The sequence below is a fragment of the Nuphar pumila genome, chromosome 2, assembly GCF_984573655.1.
Source record: "Nuphar pumila chromosome 2, dmNupPumi1.hap1.1, whole genome shotgun sequence".
NCBI classification, from domain to species: Eukaryota; Viridiplantae; Streptophyta; class Magnoliopsida; order Nymphaeales; family Nymphaeaceae; genus Nuphar; species Nuphar pumila.
The window spans coordinates 79917652-79934759 of record NC_143250.1 but is presented as its reverse complement, the minus strand read 5'-3'; the positions used below and the strand labels follow the sequence as shown (position 1 = coordinate 79934759).

Genomic DNA, 17108 nt, shown 5'->3' with positions numbered 1-17108 from the left:
AGCAATTTAAGGAATTTGTACTACCGAGGTGGTATCCCATTTGGTAAGCGGGTCCTGTGCCAAGCTGAAGGCTCAGGTTCGAATCCCTCTGCTACATGGGGCTTAAGAGATATCTGGTAGGGGTCTGCCTAACCCCAGCTTGCCTTTAAAAAAAAATTTAAGTAATTGGTTGTACAACCATTGACTACCGTATGCATCAGGACACAAAAGAAGCTCAGTTACTCTGTTAAAGCACCAACTGGTAAGGACGTTTTCAATTACAGGGCTGTCTTGGTAAGTTTCTTATTGAAGAATTTTGTGTTTAGGGAATATTCTAGTCAGAAGGCACACTCCCTTCGTTTTTTTTGTCCCTCCATGTGACGAGGGGGAAAGAAAAACGCTGCAGGCCACACCTGAAAGGGGTCTCACTCACTGCAATCCTCTGTCAAAAAAAAAAAGAAAGTAAAGTTTGTTAGGGCTGAACAATTTACACCTGTCCTCCACCAATCTCGTAATTACACCTGTAAATCCAGAAATTCCTTTCTGTTTTTTAATCACAATTCTGATTGTCATGCACTCACTGGATACACTTTCTATCACTGGCTACTCTTTCTATGTAGGCTGTTGGTTTCAGGCACTTTAAAAAGAAAGTTAAAAACAAAATGAAAATGAAAAAGCAGCGTCTTTAATTATTGGTGTCCCTGTGCATTTTCTGAGACCCTCTAGGCTAAGTTTTTGTTTTGTTGAAGGGCCTTGAGCGTTTTTCATCTTGCTTTGAGCCAAAGCTGTCCTGTGTTTCTGCTTCTGTGAAGCCTGCGGAGTCTTATCAGCATAATCTTCAGCATCACCAATAGAGACTCTGTCTATCTAGAGAGCTATGGCCGGTGAGAATACTCCACCAGATCCACCACCAACCAACGTAAGTAAACCTCAAAAAAAAAAACCATGTATCTTTTTCATTCTCTGAGTTAGAACAGTGTCTATTTTTACCATGCTTGTAATTTAGACATCATGGTTTTATTCTAGATTTATAAATCATAAAACTGTGATAGTTTGTTTCTTAGAATTATTTCTCTTGATTCTTATATGTTTAAGAGTGTTCATCGTTTAGCTTGATCGGATTGATATGATAAAACTAGCAAAAAGTTGTCTTTTTTTTTTTTCTCTTTCTCCTTTTCAGTTCTTCTATGGATAAATATGACTGTTGTTTGTGTAAAAGATGTAAGAAATCAACTGAATATGTGCTAGGCTGTCATGGAAAAGGAATGGTGGAAACATGATCCGAGGGATTGGATTAGTCAGCCACATCCATCTTGTTTCTGTGAATGATGGATTTGTCTTATCTTGTTCTAACATCTTGCCCAGATTTCTGATTGGAGATATTGTGGTTCCTGCGATTGCTTGAATGATTTTTTGGACCACCTTCATCAGTATTTGCGTTTTAACGGGTTTCTCGTCGGCATCATTTTACAAGCTCTTTTGGGTGTTTCCTTCACCTTCATCCTGTTTGGGATGCGATTTCTGTAAGCTATGTGTGTTGTTGCGATTGAAGATTGTTATATTCCTTAGATGGCCTAAATGGTTTTCAGGGTTTTGTTTCCTTTTCTCATGTTTAACCATTTTTGCTTTCCACCGTCATTTGAGCGTGATTTCTGTGTTGTTCATAAAGTTTATTCTTGATAATCATGTTTGTTTGTTTCCTGGTTTTGCTTTTCACTTTTCTGTTGTTAAATTCACAACAATTAAACGTGTTTTAGCTCTGATTATGTGAAATTCCTGATAAACACTTCCTGTTCTTGTATTTTTGTTTTTATTTGTGACAGCATGTTGAAGTGAAAGATTCTACCCCGACTGAAAAAATTGAATCAGAGGTCATCTCTCATACTGGTTTGGGTTCAGTTGAACAAGTAATAAAATATGAAGGAAAACTCAAAGAGAACGAGGCTGGAAGTTCTGATGTTGCTGTGCCCAAAATAGAAGACATTATTGTGGATACGAAGATTGAGGATGAAAAGGTGGAGTCTCTTGTTGGTACTGATAAACCAGAGATTGATCCTCAGAGTGGAGTACAACTCGAAGGAATTGAAGTGAGTTCTGCTAAAGAAACAGGTTCTGAGATTGCTGTAACACAGTTGAAAGAAAGTTCAGAGCAGACTGATGAAGGTCACAAAGCACCCCAAGAAAGTGTTGAACCCGGGGCAAGTTTGGTGGTCGGCTTTGAACAAGTGAAAAGTGGAGAAACTTTGGTGGAGGACAAGACTAACGAAAAAGAAGCAGCAGCTCAAAGCTCTTCTGACATCACGTCAGAAAGATCAAGAGTTAAAACCCCTGATACTGGAGAGGTGCCAACAGAAGACATCAAACCTGAGTCGGAAAACACAGTAACAGAAGCCCCTGATACTAAGGAGGTGCCAACAAATGACATTATACCCGAGTCAGAAAAAACAGGAATTGAAGCCCCTGATACTGGAGAGATGCCAACAGAAGACAAAGGTAAGGATTTTCAGTTGGAGGTCACAGTAACAGAGGTGCCAGCAGATGACAAGGTTCAAGATTGTGAGTTGAAGGCCCCAGTAGTTGATGCATCAAAAACAGCAGATTCTGTGGAGAATAACCCAAATGTACATGCTGTGGACGAACCTCCATTGGTAACAGGAGAAATAGAGAGAGATCAATCTGCATCAAAGGAAGAAGACTCTGGGGAGAAAAAACCTGAGGTACCTGACGTTGAACAGCCAGCACCAGAAACAGAAGTGCCTCCATCAAAAGGAGAAGCACCAAAGGAACAGTCTGATGTGCCCCTGGTCTCTGAGCATAAAAGCGAGGCTGAGGATAAGCTGGATGATGGATCAACCAAGCTGGATGTTTCTCAAGAAACACTTGTAGATGATACTTCAAAAGGTGGTAAATCCTCAAGAGATGTGCCAGAGCAGGGTCTTGATTTCTGGAAGAAGGATGAAATGGTGAAGGTGGTTGTAGATTCAATGGTTGAATCAGAAAAAGTCACCGATGAGCCTATTAAAGAGCAAGTTGCTGTTCAGATGCAGACAGATGACAAGGTTGTAGATTCAATTGCTGAATCAGAAAGAGTCACCAATGAGCCTATTAAAGAGCAAGTTGATGTTCAGATGGAGATCGCTGACAAGGTTGTAGATTCAATTGCTGAATCAGAAACAGTCACAGATGAGCCCATTAAAGAGCAAGTTGCCATTCAGACGCAGACCAATGACAAGGTTGTGGATTCAGTTGCTGAATCAGAAACAGTTGCTGATGAGCCTAGTAAGGAGAAAGTTGCCGTTCAGATGCAGATCAATGACAAGGTTGTAGATTCATTTACTGAATCAGAAACTGTAGCTAATGAGCCTATTAAAGCGCAAGTTTCTGTTCAGACAGAGACCAATGACACGGTTATTACGACAGACCGAGAGGCTCAGTTAGCTGAAGCTGCAACAAAAGTAGCATCAAAGGTGGAAACAGAGGGAGAATCTGTTATCCAGAATCAATTGCAGAACCTTGATGTTCAACCAACTGTCAAGACCACCTTGCAGGATTTGATGAAAGTAGGTGTGAGTGAGGTGACTAAAGAGTTGGCAGATCAACCAACAGCAGAAGCTGCATTAGTTAATGCTTCAACTGTAATAGAACAGATCCAAGGCACTGATACGACTTCTGTTGTGAAAATTGCAAATGAATTGAAGAAATCTGAGTCTGATGCTTGCAAATCTGGAGAAATAGTGAAAGAGATTGTAGGGGGTGCGGTTCCAACACCCGTTGATCCAACTACAGAGGCAGATGAGCCCCAAACAGAGGAAATGATTCAGAACGCTTCTGCAGCTACTCCTGAAAAACCTATAGTATCCGAGGAATTGCCTTTGAAAGTGGAGGAAAGCACAGAACTTGCAGAAAACAGAGAGAAAGCAGAAGAGCAAGAGAAAGCTGTTGAAGAGTTGGCTGAAGGAGAGAAGAAAAAGGAAATGGTGGATTCCAGTATTCTGAATTCTGATGAAACTGCCAAGGATGGAGCTGGGGAAACCGCAAAACAGGAGGTGACAATCAAGTCTGTCCCACGCCAATCCAGCAACATTATGTCAAAGGTGAAACAGTCAATCTTCAAAGTTAAGAAGGCAATTACAGGTAAGTCTCCCTCATCAAAACCATCCTCATCGAAGGCCGACCTGAAGGTGAAGCAATGAATGCTGATGTGAACATGAACAACCAGTATTGCTTGATTCCTTGTGATCTATCAAGGCTTGCTAGATTCTTTCTGCCTGTTCTGTTGTGGTGTAAATGTTTCGTGTATTGATGCATGCTGGAAATGCTGGTTCTAGAAGCTAGACATTCACACACACTTGTCATTGGTCAATCACGCTGATCTGTCGGTTACATGGTGCATGTGCTTGTGTAGAGCCTAGACGTAAGACATTCGTGACAGTAAATTTCTTGTGGTGTCTATAATAAGGGATGATTCTATTGTGTGCTTTGCTCTGTGCTGTGTATTTGTAGGCTGAAAGACATTTCCTGTTTTTTGATTCTTTCAATTGTGTGCTTGTGTTGTTTGTCTCTTATATAAAGATAATAATATTGTCATTTGTGGAAGTTTTAGGTAATTTTGACCGGTATTTGTCATATTGTTATTGTGGAAGGTTAGGCAATTTTGGTTGGTATTTGTTGTTTATTCTTTCTTGAATAGTTTGAGAGAGAGAGAGAGAGGAATCCCTGCTTGGTGTTAGTTCTTGAACTTTTGCGCAGTTACATGGTGGACTGTGTTGGTTCTTGAGCTTTTGCTCAGTTACAGGGTGGACTAATGTCCTGCCTTTTTACTCTGTTTTCATTCTGGTCTTCATTATAAATGTGGTCTTTCGCTGAAAGAAGTATTACAGCTTGATGATGCAATGCCCATTGCTGAGCAGGCCCACTACATGAGGTGGATCCTTACTGGCAAGTGGCTTCTATACCTTGATAATCAATAAGAATCTAAAGATATGTGGTGTGCAAGAAGCCACTGCATATTAGATGCCAGTGGGAAAATCCAAATATAGGTGGAAAATTATTCATGGTCGATCTGATTTGAAACATATGGTCCAAGACCTGATGCTATGTTTTAGGGATGTCTCCTTTAGTTTTAAAGCCTCCCTTAATTACTTTTTTGCTGACAAGCTGCACTACCAACAATCAGGCCTTGATGGGCTGCATCTTTTTAACATCATTATGCCACAAAGACATCCTATCTAATTCAATAGCATGGAAGATGTTGAACTCTTATATTTGAAAAATACTTCCAAAGGTACCTCTACAGTTTATGATTGATAGAGTAATCGTTGACTGTTATTTACAGTACAAATGCTACATCCAAGATCAAACTTGGTAGGATAACATCCATTTTTCTCTTGGGACCAGGGTTCTATCTTCATAGATTTCTCGAAATACCTGCCTGTAAATTTTCATTATAGCATTTCCGGTTACCATTGATTTAAGTGGGTAGAGTAGAAGAAAGACATTTCTTCAATACATCCAGATAGAATCCTTGTTAACAACCCTACATTCTTGTGTTTGCATTGTGTGGCATGAAGTAAATGTTGAGGTGAAACAAAGAGATGTGGAAAGCTTCTCCTGTATATGAAACTCTTAGGGGACGTTTGTTACACCCCTACCCAGGTGAAGCCACTTTCCTTTCAAAGGGATCCCAAGGGTGGAAGGGCTTCTCATGGGGGGGGGGGGGGGGGGTGAATCCATTTTGATAGAAAAGATTTTTTTTTTGTATAATTATGTGTGCTCCACCACATATTTCTCATGGAAATGGTTGTTTCACCATCTTAAAATAGAGGCCCTCTTTCCTATAAAGAGGTTCTCTTTCATAGGAAAGAGCATGAAACATTTTTTTAAGAAATTCAATAAATACTTTTTGGGCACATATGTAAACCTCCAAAACACCAAATTTTATGAAACCATTACATCATACAATCCAGATAAGGCAACAAAAGTCGCAAAAAAAAAAAATTAAGATAAGGGAAATCACATTGAAAAGTCTTTGCAAAAGAAAAGAGAAAAGCCATGTGGCCGCTGAAGTGATCTACTATGTAAAGAATGGGTTAACAATGCTTTCTCCTCAAGCACAAGAGCTTGAGGATCTGCTCTGCTTGCATGCAAGAATGTCCATTTTGTGCTCTGGTAGCACTAAAAAACTCTCTCTGTCTCACACGTGCGCACACACACACACACACAAAAAGGATAGATGCTAAAATACTCGGGTTCTGTTTGGAAACTGGCAGCTGGGATGAGAGTTTATGCATTTGGTAGATGCATGGTCAAACCATCTTGATGGTGGATGTTTGGAAACTCGTAGCTGACATGGGAGTTTATGCATTTGGGAGAGGAAGTGAGATCGTCTTCTCTTTATATTTGCACTTTCCCAAATGCATAAACTCCCTTAGACTACCGGTTTTCATTAAAAAATCGATTTATGTCAAAGCTTATATTTGTCTCTCAGCAAGAGATTACTTGAAAGGTGGAGCCACCAAAATGATCGGCCTAACCCTAACAGTAAATGTCCCATCAAATTCACAAAGACTAGATGGCTTTAGCGTTTTTTTTTTGATGATGAAGAAAAAACCTCACTGAGAACTAAGTCACTTGAATGGGCCTGCTTCCCTGCAAGGTAAAACTCCAGATTGACATGATCACCCAACAGCAGCCCCCATGCACCAACGGGATTCAATCCTAGACCTTTGAGTGTTGCAGGATTTGGGAGGGGAAAGGCGTGGTTCCTTGATCACACTGAATGTGGGAGAAGTTCAAGTGCATAGACATGGGATGGTGATGGTTTGTGCTAAGCAGGCACTTCCCCAAGAAATGCACAGGCAACTAAGAAGGCCAGCCTTAGAAACCATGCGTTTTCAACGAAGAAGGTTGTTGTAATCATACCCCAATCCAAGCAGACCCAAAATCATTGAGAGATTTCTCCTTTTTTTCACTCTTTTTGAGAGAAACAAAAAATAGAGGTGGATCGATCAAACCCACCAAAAAGAGAGAGAGACCTGAAAACAGAGGTGGAAGGATGGCTACATGGAGGATGGCTGCAATGTTGAGTTACCGTAGGACGACGATGGCAATTTTGATATGAAAAAACAGTTTTAAAAAAATATCTTTCAAAATTTTCTCTCATTTTTTATGGATGGAAAAATTGTAATTTTTTTTTTCTACCTCCACTTTCCCTATTACTTTCCAACTTCCAAACGAGCCCTTAGGGTGCGTTTAATTGTGCATCACATGGAATGCTGCGGACACGCATCTACCACGTTCATGGAACAGGGGTAACATAATGGTGGTACCATCGCTTTTTTTTTTTTATATTTACACTGGAAAACCACCCACAGGATCAGAGACCTAGCCATGCTGGGCTTTGCCTGTACTTACGGTTGCTGTCCTGAAAGTGTAAAACTCTATGTACCCCTTGCCCCGAGAGAATGGTAACAAAAAGAAATATGCTGACTCCTCTATCTCTATCTCTCTCTTCACGAAGATGATCGGGTGGCGATACCACTGGCGATGACACCATATACTCTCTCTCTCTCATTAGTGTTGAATTAAGGACTTTTCAATAAAAATGAAGTGATTTCCTAAAAACTCCATAATTTGCAAAATCAACCTGATGACCAAAACCGCAAATAGTCAACTTTGTTAGGACTTTTTTAACCTTCGCATGTGCGAAATTCATGAAGTTCGCGCAATATATCACTCTGTTTGTCAAGTGTCACAAACTCTCACTTAAAAGGAGGTCTACACATTTTTTTGCGGACCTTATAAAATGCACAAAAAATTATGTTATTTATATGATCTTCTTTGTTAATCGTAAAATCACAAATACCTTAGTAAAATCATATATTTTATACCAAAGTAGTGAAATACCACATGAACCTCCCTTTTCCTTTAATGCTCATTTAAATGTATATTCTCACATATTTTTTATGGTATTCATGAAGCACACAAAAACAAAATTTGCAAACCACCTTATGATAGTAACTTTACAAATACATTAACAAAATCACATATGGTACCTATAGAATAAGATTTTTATGTTTGCTATTTTTTGTAGTATAAAAAACAATTATCTACACCCAAGGTTATTTTTGTATTTTCCAGTGTTTCTTTGTGGTCCTCATCTTGCTTGATCTTTCACAAAAAAACTCAATGACTTTTTCGGCAACTATCTTCGGTTACTCTTTTCTAGTGATTCATCAACGACACTTCATTGTTGCATTCTGACGAGGTTGTGGCCCTAGTTAGATCAAAGGTAAGTTGCATACAAATAATATATATATATATATATATATATATATATATATATAGAGAGAGAGAGAGAGAGAGAGAGAGAGAGAGAGATGGGTAGATGCTTAATGGGTAGGTGATGAACCTGTGCTTAATCATGCTAACCATCCATCGTGCATTGATGGACGATCAGTGCACAAAAAAATAGTGTCAAAAAATGCTAAACACCACCAAAACATGAAAAAAATTGGTTTTTAGAGGTGCTTCAAAAGCATCGTTAAAAGTTTTTTTGTGCGCGTTCTGAAGTTTTTTAACACAGTTTTTTCATTTTTTGCATGTTGACTGTCCATCAATGAACATGATGGACGTTCATCGTGATTAAGCACATGTTCAACATGTTACTCCAACCTTGTGACAAAATAGGATTTAAGAAAAGAGATCTCAAGCCTAGAGACACGTTCTTAAGATCACTATCTTTAGAACTTCAATCACCCCACTCCGGGAATTTTGAAGATGCAAAAAGGGGTTTGTTGCAATTGAGTTCACAGGATACAACTAGGCTTGAACCTCAAGAGTGTCACTGCTTTGCAAGAACAGATGATCTCTACCATACTTGAACTTTGCAAGCCAAATCGAGAAGAAAGGAAGAAGAAGACTGAAGAGTTAAAAAATTCTTGTCCTTCCAAAAGACGGAAATAGAAAATATTTATTGACTTTTAGAAAGGCCAAAATGTTTTGCGATAAATGAGATTAATGGTCATAAACCTGACGATTTGAAAATAGGACGAAAAGGTACCTGAACGGTCACCCACCTTTGACTGTCAATCAAAGGCCTTCAAAATCGTCCAACAGTCACAATGCACCATAAACCCGATATACATGCAACTTAAAGCCTTTCAAACATCCAGATAATCTGAAACCGAAAAAACAAAATGGTTGCACCTGATATGCACCTCGCACCGCTGCGAGCGTGCGAATTGCAAAGTGCACCATCAAAACGCCACAATGCGCCTCAAGCGCCCTTGCGCACAAACATGCATGTGCATGTGCGCGAACGGAGCGTCTGTTCCTGCATGATGTGCAACAACGTCGGCAAGCCACCCAAAGACACATGGCTTACCAAAGTAAAGAATAGAGAACATAGCCTGTATTTAAACCACTAGAAAAAATGATTTTTCTTAGATATGAGACTAAACTTTTTAAAGCACTTTTGGTGGGAAGAAAATCACCAATATTAAAACTTTTCTAACAATCCCCCACTAGTTTTAAAATATATTTGGCTTGCATAGAAACTTATGCATCAGTGAGAGTGTCTGCATGACTTGAAGCCCTACTTATTAAAAGAAAACCTAAATTAACGAAGGTGCTAAGTGGACTTACCTTTAACTTAGCTCCTTATATTGTTAACAGAGTTTTCAATCATACATAGGTTTCCTAAAGTTCAATTGTGTGGATTTCATGTTGGTACATTTAGAGCTTTGTGCTTCCCTAAATTCATGAGTGCTCTAGAGAATTGTCAATTCTCATAAGAAATGACTCACACTTCTACACTCATATAGGTGAGTTTGTCTAGGTGTACTGTAACACACACCCTAGCCTTAAGGCCTACAAACTCATTAAGAGCTATTAGCTCAACCCTCACATTAGTCACAGCTCATGAGCACACATTAGTAATAGACTTACATAAATATGCTCAATATTTGTCATTCACCAATTTGTTTCTCATTGAACCTAGGCATGTGGAATCTCCACCGCTCTAGGTTAGGTATCCTTAGGTGATGACTTAATTGGCTTAATTCTCATTTCTCTTGATGTTTTACTGATGACATCTCTCGAAAGGCCTTTTGTAAATGGGTCTGCCAAATTTTGACATGACTTCACATATTTCAATGATATAATATTGCCATCAATCATTTGTCTTATAAAAGTGTGTCTTAGACTAATATGTCTAGACTTTTTATTGTATTTCATATTACCTGCTTTATATATAGTTGATTGGCTATCACAAAATATTGAAATAGTAGGTATAGGCTTCTCACCTAGTGAAATATCCACTAACATATTCTTAAGCCATTCAGCTTCTCTACACGCAGATGCCAAAGCAATAAACTCAGATTTCATTGTAGAATGAGTTATATAGGCTTGTTTCTTAGACCCCCATGCATCTGCTCCTTCATGAAGGGTAAAAACCCAACCACTCGTAGACTTGGAATCTTCAAAGTCGGTATTCCAACTTGCATCACTATACCCTTCAATAATAGAAGGAAACTCGGTATAGTGGATTCCAAAGTCTAAAGTATATTTAAGATATCTAAGAATCATATTCACTGCATTCCAATGTTGATGACCGAGATTATTAGTATATTTACACACTTTACTCATTTCATAGGCAATATCAGGCCTTGTGCAATTCATTGCATACATAAGACTACCTACAACACTGGCATATTTTAATTGTTGAACACTTGCACCAATATTAGGAGTCAATTTCATATTTCGATCATATGGCGTGCATGCTGGTGAACTATTAATATATTCATAGTTTGTAAGAATTTTCTCAATATAATGTAATTGACATAATGCAATGTTATTATTATCTCTTACAATTTTGATTCCTAAAATAACATCTGCCACACCTAAATCTTTCATACAAAACACTGAAGATAAAAATCTTTTTGTTTGATTTATGCATTCACTATTGAAACCCAAAATAATCATATCATCAATATATAAACAAATAATGATAATTGAGTTACAATCTACTTTACTATAGACACATTTGTCAGCATCATGAATTTTAAAACCATTATGTACCAGAGAACTATCAATTTTCTCATACCATTGCTTAAGGGCTTGCTTTAATCCATATAAGGATTTCTCAAGTTTGCAAACTTTGCGCTCTTGCCTAACACTACAAAACCTTCAAATTGCTCCATATATATCTCTTCATCTAATTCTCCATTCAAAAAGGTCATTTTCACATCCATTTGATGGATTTGAAGCTTATATATGCCCGTCATGGCAATCAGAATTCTAATAGTAGATATTCTGGTTACATGAGCAAACATATAAAAATAATCAATATCTTCTTTTTGTTTAAAATATTTTGCAACCAAACGAGCTTTAAATTTATCAATTGTACCATCAACTTTTAATTTCTTTTTGAAAATTCATTTACAGCCAATAGTTTTGCAACCAAAAAGTAAATCTACTAATTTCCAAACATTATTAGACATAATTGATTCAATTTCATCATTAATAGTTTTTCTCCAAAAGGCAGCATCTTGAGAAGACATCGCCTCTTAAAAAGACACAGGATCATTCTCAATTAAAAATGTATAAAAGTCAGAACCAAAATTAGTTGGTTTTCTAATGTGTTTACTGTGTCTAACTTCGGTTTCTGGTTCATTAGCATAATCATTAGAATATTCAATCATGTCATTAACATGATATTTATCTATTATAATACGACTTCCATCAAGAAGAGAATCAAATGCATTTTTATGTTCTATGAAAGATGCATCTCTAGATTCAACAATAACATCATCAACAATGTCAAAAAATCTATATGCTTTACTATGTTCAGCATACCCAACAAATGCATATTTAAATGCTTTAGATCCAACCTTCTTTCTTTTATTTTCTGGAATTTTAACATATGCTAAACAACCCCAAACATGAAAATAACTAAGATTAGGTTTCTTACCAAAACACAATTCATAAGGTGATTTTTCAGATTTAGAATAAAGAACTCAATTAAGAATATAACAAGCAGTAAGTATAGCCTCTTCCCACAAATTGGAATGTAAACCCGTATTAAGAAGCATAGCATTCATCATTTCTATAAGTGTTTTGTTTTTTCTTTCTTGTCCTGGAAAACCTTAATTTATTTCCATCTCTCAAGGCCTTACACGGGCAACTATCACCTGTTATGACTCACTTAAGGCGTCATACTTTCTAAAAAAACCTAGCCTTCCATAGAAGGTCCAAAACATGATCTAAATCAATAAAGATCTGATTCTCACATCTGGGTTCAACATATAATCATGCTAAAATAGAAAGCCAAATCTATAGATGCATAACTGGTTATTTCAATTAATCTCAGAAGATCATCATGGTTCAACATAACTTTTTATGGTAATCAAAATTCACAAGTTCCACGTCGGATTGCTTGGTCTGGGAAATGTATGACCTCACAAGGAATTACCGCTCTAGATGGTATACCTGGTATTGAACAATATACTTCCTCACAAGATTTTACCGTCTTTGCGGCTACCCGCTCTTGGATAGTGTACTTCCTCATAGAGATTCTACCACTCTAGCCGATTACCAGATCTTGATCATACATACCCTCATAGAGAATCCTTTGGAAACTCAGTCATCAACAAATTCCATATTCAATAAAAATTACTGTGATACACACATCAACATAAATGACCGCTTTCAGGGTCGGTAGCTACTATTATAATTAACAAGATCAATGTCGGATCACCTGGTCTAAGAAATGTACAACCTCGCAAGGAATTACCGCCCTAGATGGTATACCTGGTCTGGGACCATACACTTCCTCACAGGAGTTTGTCATCTTTGCGGCTACCCGCTCTTGGATAGTGTACATCCTCATAGAGATCTATCACTTTAGCTGGGTCACCTGATCTTGATCATACACACTCTCGCAAATAATCTTTAGGAGATCAAGTCCTCAACAGATACCATTCTCAGTGATACATGCATCAATACAATCTACTGCTCCAAACAGTTGACCACTCTTGGGATCAGTAGCCACCAATATGGGCACGGGCATGTATACCAGCAATATGCATCGTATCACTTCACATGGTAAATCAAATCACAAGATCACACATTCCTCTAATAAGGTTCCATGAACCATGAACATCTATCGCATGCTTTCAATATTTCTTATCACGTGGCATTTCAATCACATTATACAGAAGCATATTACACCACGCATCACATCATTGCCATAAGGAACATTGCATTTCTCAAATAGGACCTCAAAGCATGCAAAATCAAAACATGAGTTCTATACATATGAGAACATGCACATAATATATTATGAATCAACTAAACTTTAGCATACGTAACTCATACGTAGTTTAATAAATTCACATAAGATTCAAGTTATATGTGCAAATATTCAGATCATTGCTTCATCATATGCATTCACAATTATTATCTCAAAGCACATCGCATTCGACCTTTCTAGCATGTAACTCACGCACATATATTCAAGACATTTTAATCAAATATTCATGATACTTATCAATCATGTTATACAGGTACGATATATTCACACAAACAATCATAATGCAATCTTCAGCAATACAACTATGAAGGCGTGATGTGTCATTTACCTAAATAAGCATCATAATCATAAGAATCTCGGAGACACCAAAGTCATACCTAATTTCATCAATAAGCTTTTACTTGACAAAAAATATGTACCCAAAACATATGAAAGTCTTATAAACATCAACCAGTCTGAAAAGACTTATGTTTTGATATTACTGGCATGCGAGTACGCACAGATGAATCGTAGAAACAAGTGAGACTAGTTTAGGCATTTATTATTATATGTATCTTCAATAACCCAAATAGCTAGTTGAGTATGCTCCTAAGGGAATGACTTTCAGCCAAGAGAGGATTCCTCAAAGGCAGTTACTTGGCAACAGATGCATCCAACTTCTGCAGAAGTCCATGGGATCTACCACCTAGGATAATGTATGATAGTCCCTTCCCCTAACTCCAATGACTGTGGAGGCTAGATCATTGCCCGTAGGGTGGTTGTTAACAACCTGTCAATTAAAGTTTTTGTACAAATCCATCCTCTCCCTTGATAGAAACCAAATGGCGAATGAGTGCGTTAGGTATAGCTTAACTAACAACCCATTCTACATGCTATGGTCTTTCAGCCACTCGAGCATCTTGCCTGTGAAGGAGATCACATTCTTATGTGTTTACAACATTGTGCATTTAGAATTGTTTGAGGTCGCACGACCGTCTCATCTAATCATCGCAGTACTAGCGTGTAGTGCACGACTACAAGTACTCTAGGATGAAAGGGATATAATTCCTCAATAAGAACCTCAACAGAAGTGTTTCACAAAGATGTAATGTTTCTCAAACTTTACTTTTCACATTCTTTAACTTTTGAAACAACCAACAACTTGTGCCAACATTTGGCATGCAATTTTCTATAATCTCGTCCGCTATAGTGGTATCTACATGCCTCACATGACTCGATATTGGCCTCGATAAATGGGATACGGGTTTCTCTACAAAACCTTCGCTAAGAATTTCGATCAAGCCCCAATTCAGGGTTATCCGAGATATGTCAGATAAACAAACAAAACCAGACAATCACATCCTTCTAAATATTTCAATTTGGGCAGTCTTTGATGCTTTTGCGCAGCTCCCTAAATTCTCAAGTCTACTTTGCAAGACTTCTCACTCGAAAAGCCAGAATCCCTTGCTAGGGTTCCTTCTCCTTAGATGAGGATGTATCATTAAGCCCCCGACTCAACTCTAATCGCAAGAGGGAGAGCGATAAATGCCCCTTGCATCCTCCATGAGGATGCCTTTATAGCACATGTAATGAGCGAAAACTTGAGAATCATCTACAATGGCAAGGCAATAACGAAATATTTGCAAAGGCAGGAGCCTGGGCGCAAAGTATGACGGTAAAGTAAAGACTGTAAGTAGAAGTGCAAACACAAAGCCTGGGCACAAAGCATGATAACAAAGGAAAGACTGAGAGCAGAAATGCGTAAGCGAAGCCTAGGCGCAAAGCGCGGTGACAAACAAAAGACATGACAGAAAGTAAAGGACAAGGATTGCAAAACCGCATCCTTGAGTTAAATGCATACTCGTATATATATATATATATATATATATATATATATATATATATATTTAATTGTCCTTTTTAATTAATTGAACTCAATTCAATTATCCAAGTCATCTGTGCAATCTTTCCCTACCTTGGGGAGTTGCGAGATTACTGGCATTTGCGGTTGTAAACGATGGATGGCTCGAGTCACGGGGCGCGAACGAGATCTATCGTACAAGCTACAAAAACGAGACATCAACATGCTATCTCAATCAGAAAAGTAGAGAGGACAGAGGTGTTGCCGCTGTCCTGACGTGCAAGAAGCAGAGGCAGGGGCAACGTGCCCCCGGTGAACTTGCTTTTCGTGTAAGAAACAGAGACAGGGGCACGAGCTGTGAGCCCTTGCTGACCCGCTATCAATAAGAACAGGGAGGCAGGGTGTTGCATCTCTGCCTGTCGATTGTTCAGACAGAGGCAGGGGTTGCGCCCCTGCCTGATGAAGGCAAGGAGAGAGGCAGGGGCTTCGCCCTTGCCTGTCAAAAAGTACAGAGGTAGGGAGCTTCGCTCGATTCTGTCGAAAACTGGCGAAGGTAGGGGCGATGCCCTTGCCCTAAAGAAGAGGGTGTAGGGAGGGGGGCTCAGTCCCTCCCCTACCCAAACCAAGGGAGGAAAAGGTCTCGGCCCCTCCCTAGTGAAACAAGGAAGCAGGGAGGGAGCCGACCCCTTCTTCGTGTAATAGACAAGCAGAGAGGGGCTCGACCCCTCCCCTTATGTAATCGACAAGCAGGGAGGGGATCGACCCCTCCCCCTATGTAATCGACAAGCAAGGAGGGGCTTGATCCCTCCCCTAATACCAAGGGACAGAGGAGAGGGATCGACCTCTCCTCCAGCGTATTATAAGGGTAGAAAGGTTCAACCCTCCCCTACATAGCTCGAAGGCAGGGAGTGCTCGAGCCCTTCCCCACAACAAACAAGGGTAGGGAAGGTCGAACCCTCCCCTGCGCAACCAAAAAGTGTCAGGGAGGGCTCTACCCTCCGTGTGTAAAAGAAGAGACAAGGAGGGGTCTCGACCCTCCCTGATGAAAACAAAAGGGCATGCAGGGCCCCCAAAACCCCCTGCCAGAACCCTTCTCACAGGCGGTAGGGGTTTTACTCTTACTGACCTGTCGACAAAGTGGCAGGGGCTAAAGCCGCTGCCGAACGACCATTCACTACCATAAAAGGCTGACAGGCAAGGGCATTTGCCCCTGTCAGTTGACGAAAGGAAGAAGAGAAGAAGTAGAGGAAAAAGAAGAAAAAAAGAAAAAAAAAGAAAAGAAAAGGGGAAGATGAGGCGACAAAGGGGTGCACACCTAGGCTGCCAACCTTGGGTTTTCGAAGGAAACTCAGGTCGGAGTCGCCTGTGCCAATTATGTCAATAAGAGAGGTGAGGGGTAGTCACCTGAGGGCTTCCAGACAGGAGGTCATCGGCGTCGTCGTCAGCGTTGGTAGATGAGCAAGCGAGAGCAAGAAACAGAGAGGGAAAGAGGCGGTAGGTTGTCGGAGGGAAGGTCCTCGGCGTCGTCATTGGAGGCCGTTGCTTGGCAAATGCAAGGAGAAAGAGAGAGAGGGGGGGTCGGGTACCGCGAGAGAAACGAGAGAGCGAGAGGGGAAAGGGGGAGAGTGCAGAGAAAACGAGAAAGGAAAGGGATTTCGTATTTGAAACCCACCTTGCCTCGCTTCCTTTACTAGGCAGAGAGAGGCGGTGGCCGCAGGTGCAGAGAGAGAGAGAGAAAATGGGAAAATAGAGGGGAAGGAGGTTTCAAGAAACCTCCCCCCCTTACAGCTGCATGCTTTGATATGTATGCAACCGACTAATATGCATCGTATCACTTCACATGGTATATCAAATCACAAGATCACACATTCCTCCAATAAGGTTCCATGAACCATGAACATTTATCGCATGCTTTCAACATTTATTATCACGTGGCATTTCAATCACATCATACAAAAGCATATTACACCACACATC

The 17108-nt window shown here is 39.5% G+C and overlaps 1 protein-coding gene across 1 annotated transcript; it reads left to right on the top strand.

The window, feature by feature from the left end:
* The first annotated feature begins 560 nt into the window (after positions 1-560).
* Positions 561-4586, top strand: LOC149845811 (uncharacterized). Its single transcript, XM_089996029.1, has 2 exons — positions 561-898; positions 1803-4586. Exons 1-2 carry the CDS (start codon positions 857-859, stop codon positions 4170-4172), a joined length of 2412 nt encoding a protein of 803 aa, XP_089852155.1. The 5' UTR covers positions 561-856; the 3' UTR covers positions 4173-4586.
* Positions 4587-17108: the final 12522 nt, after the last annotated feature.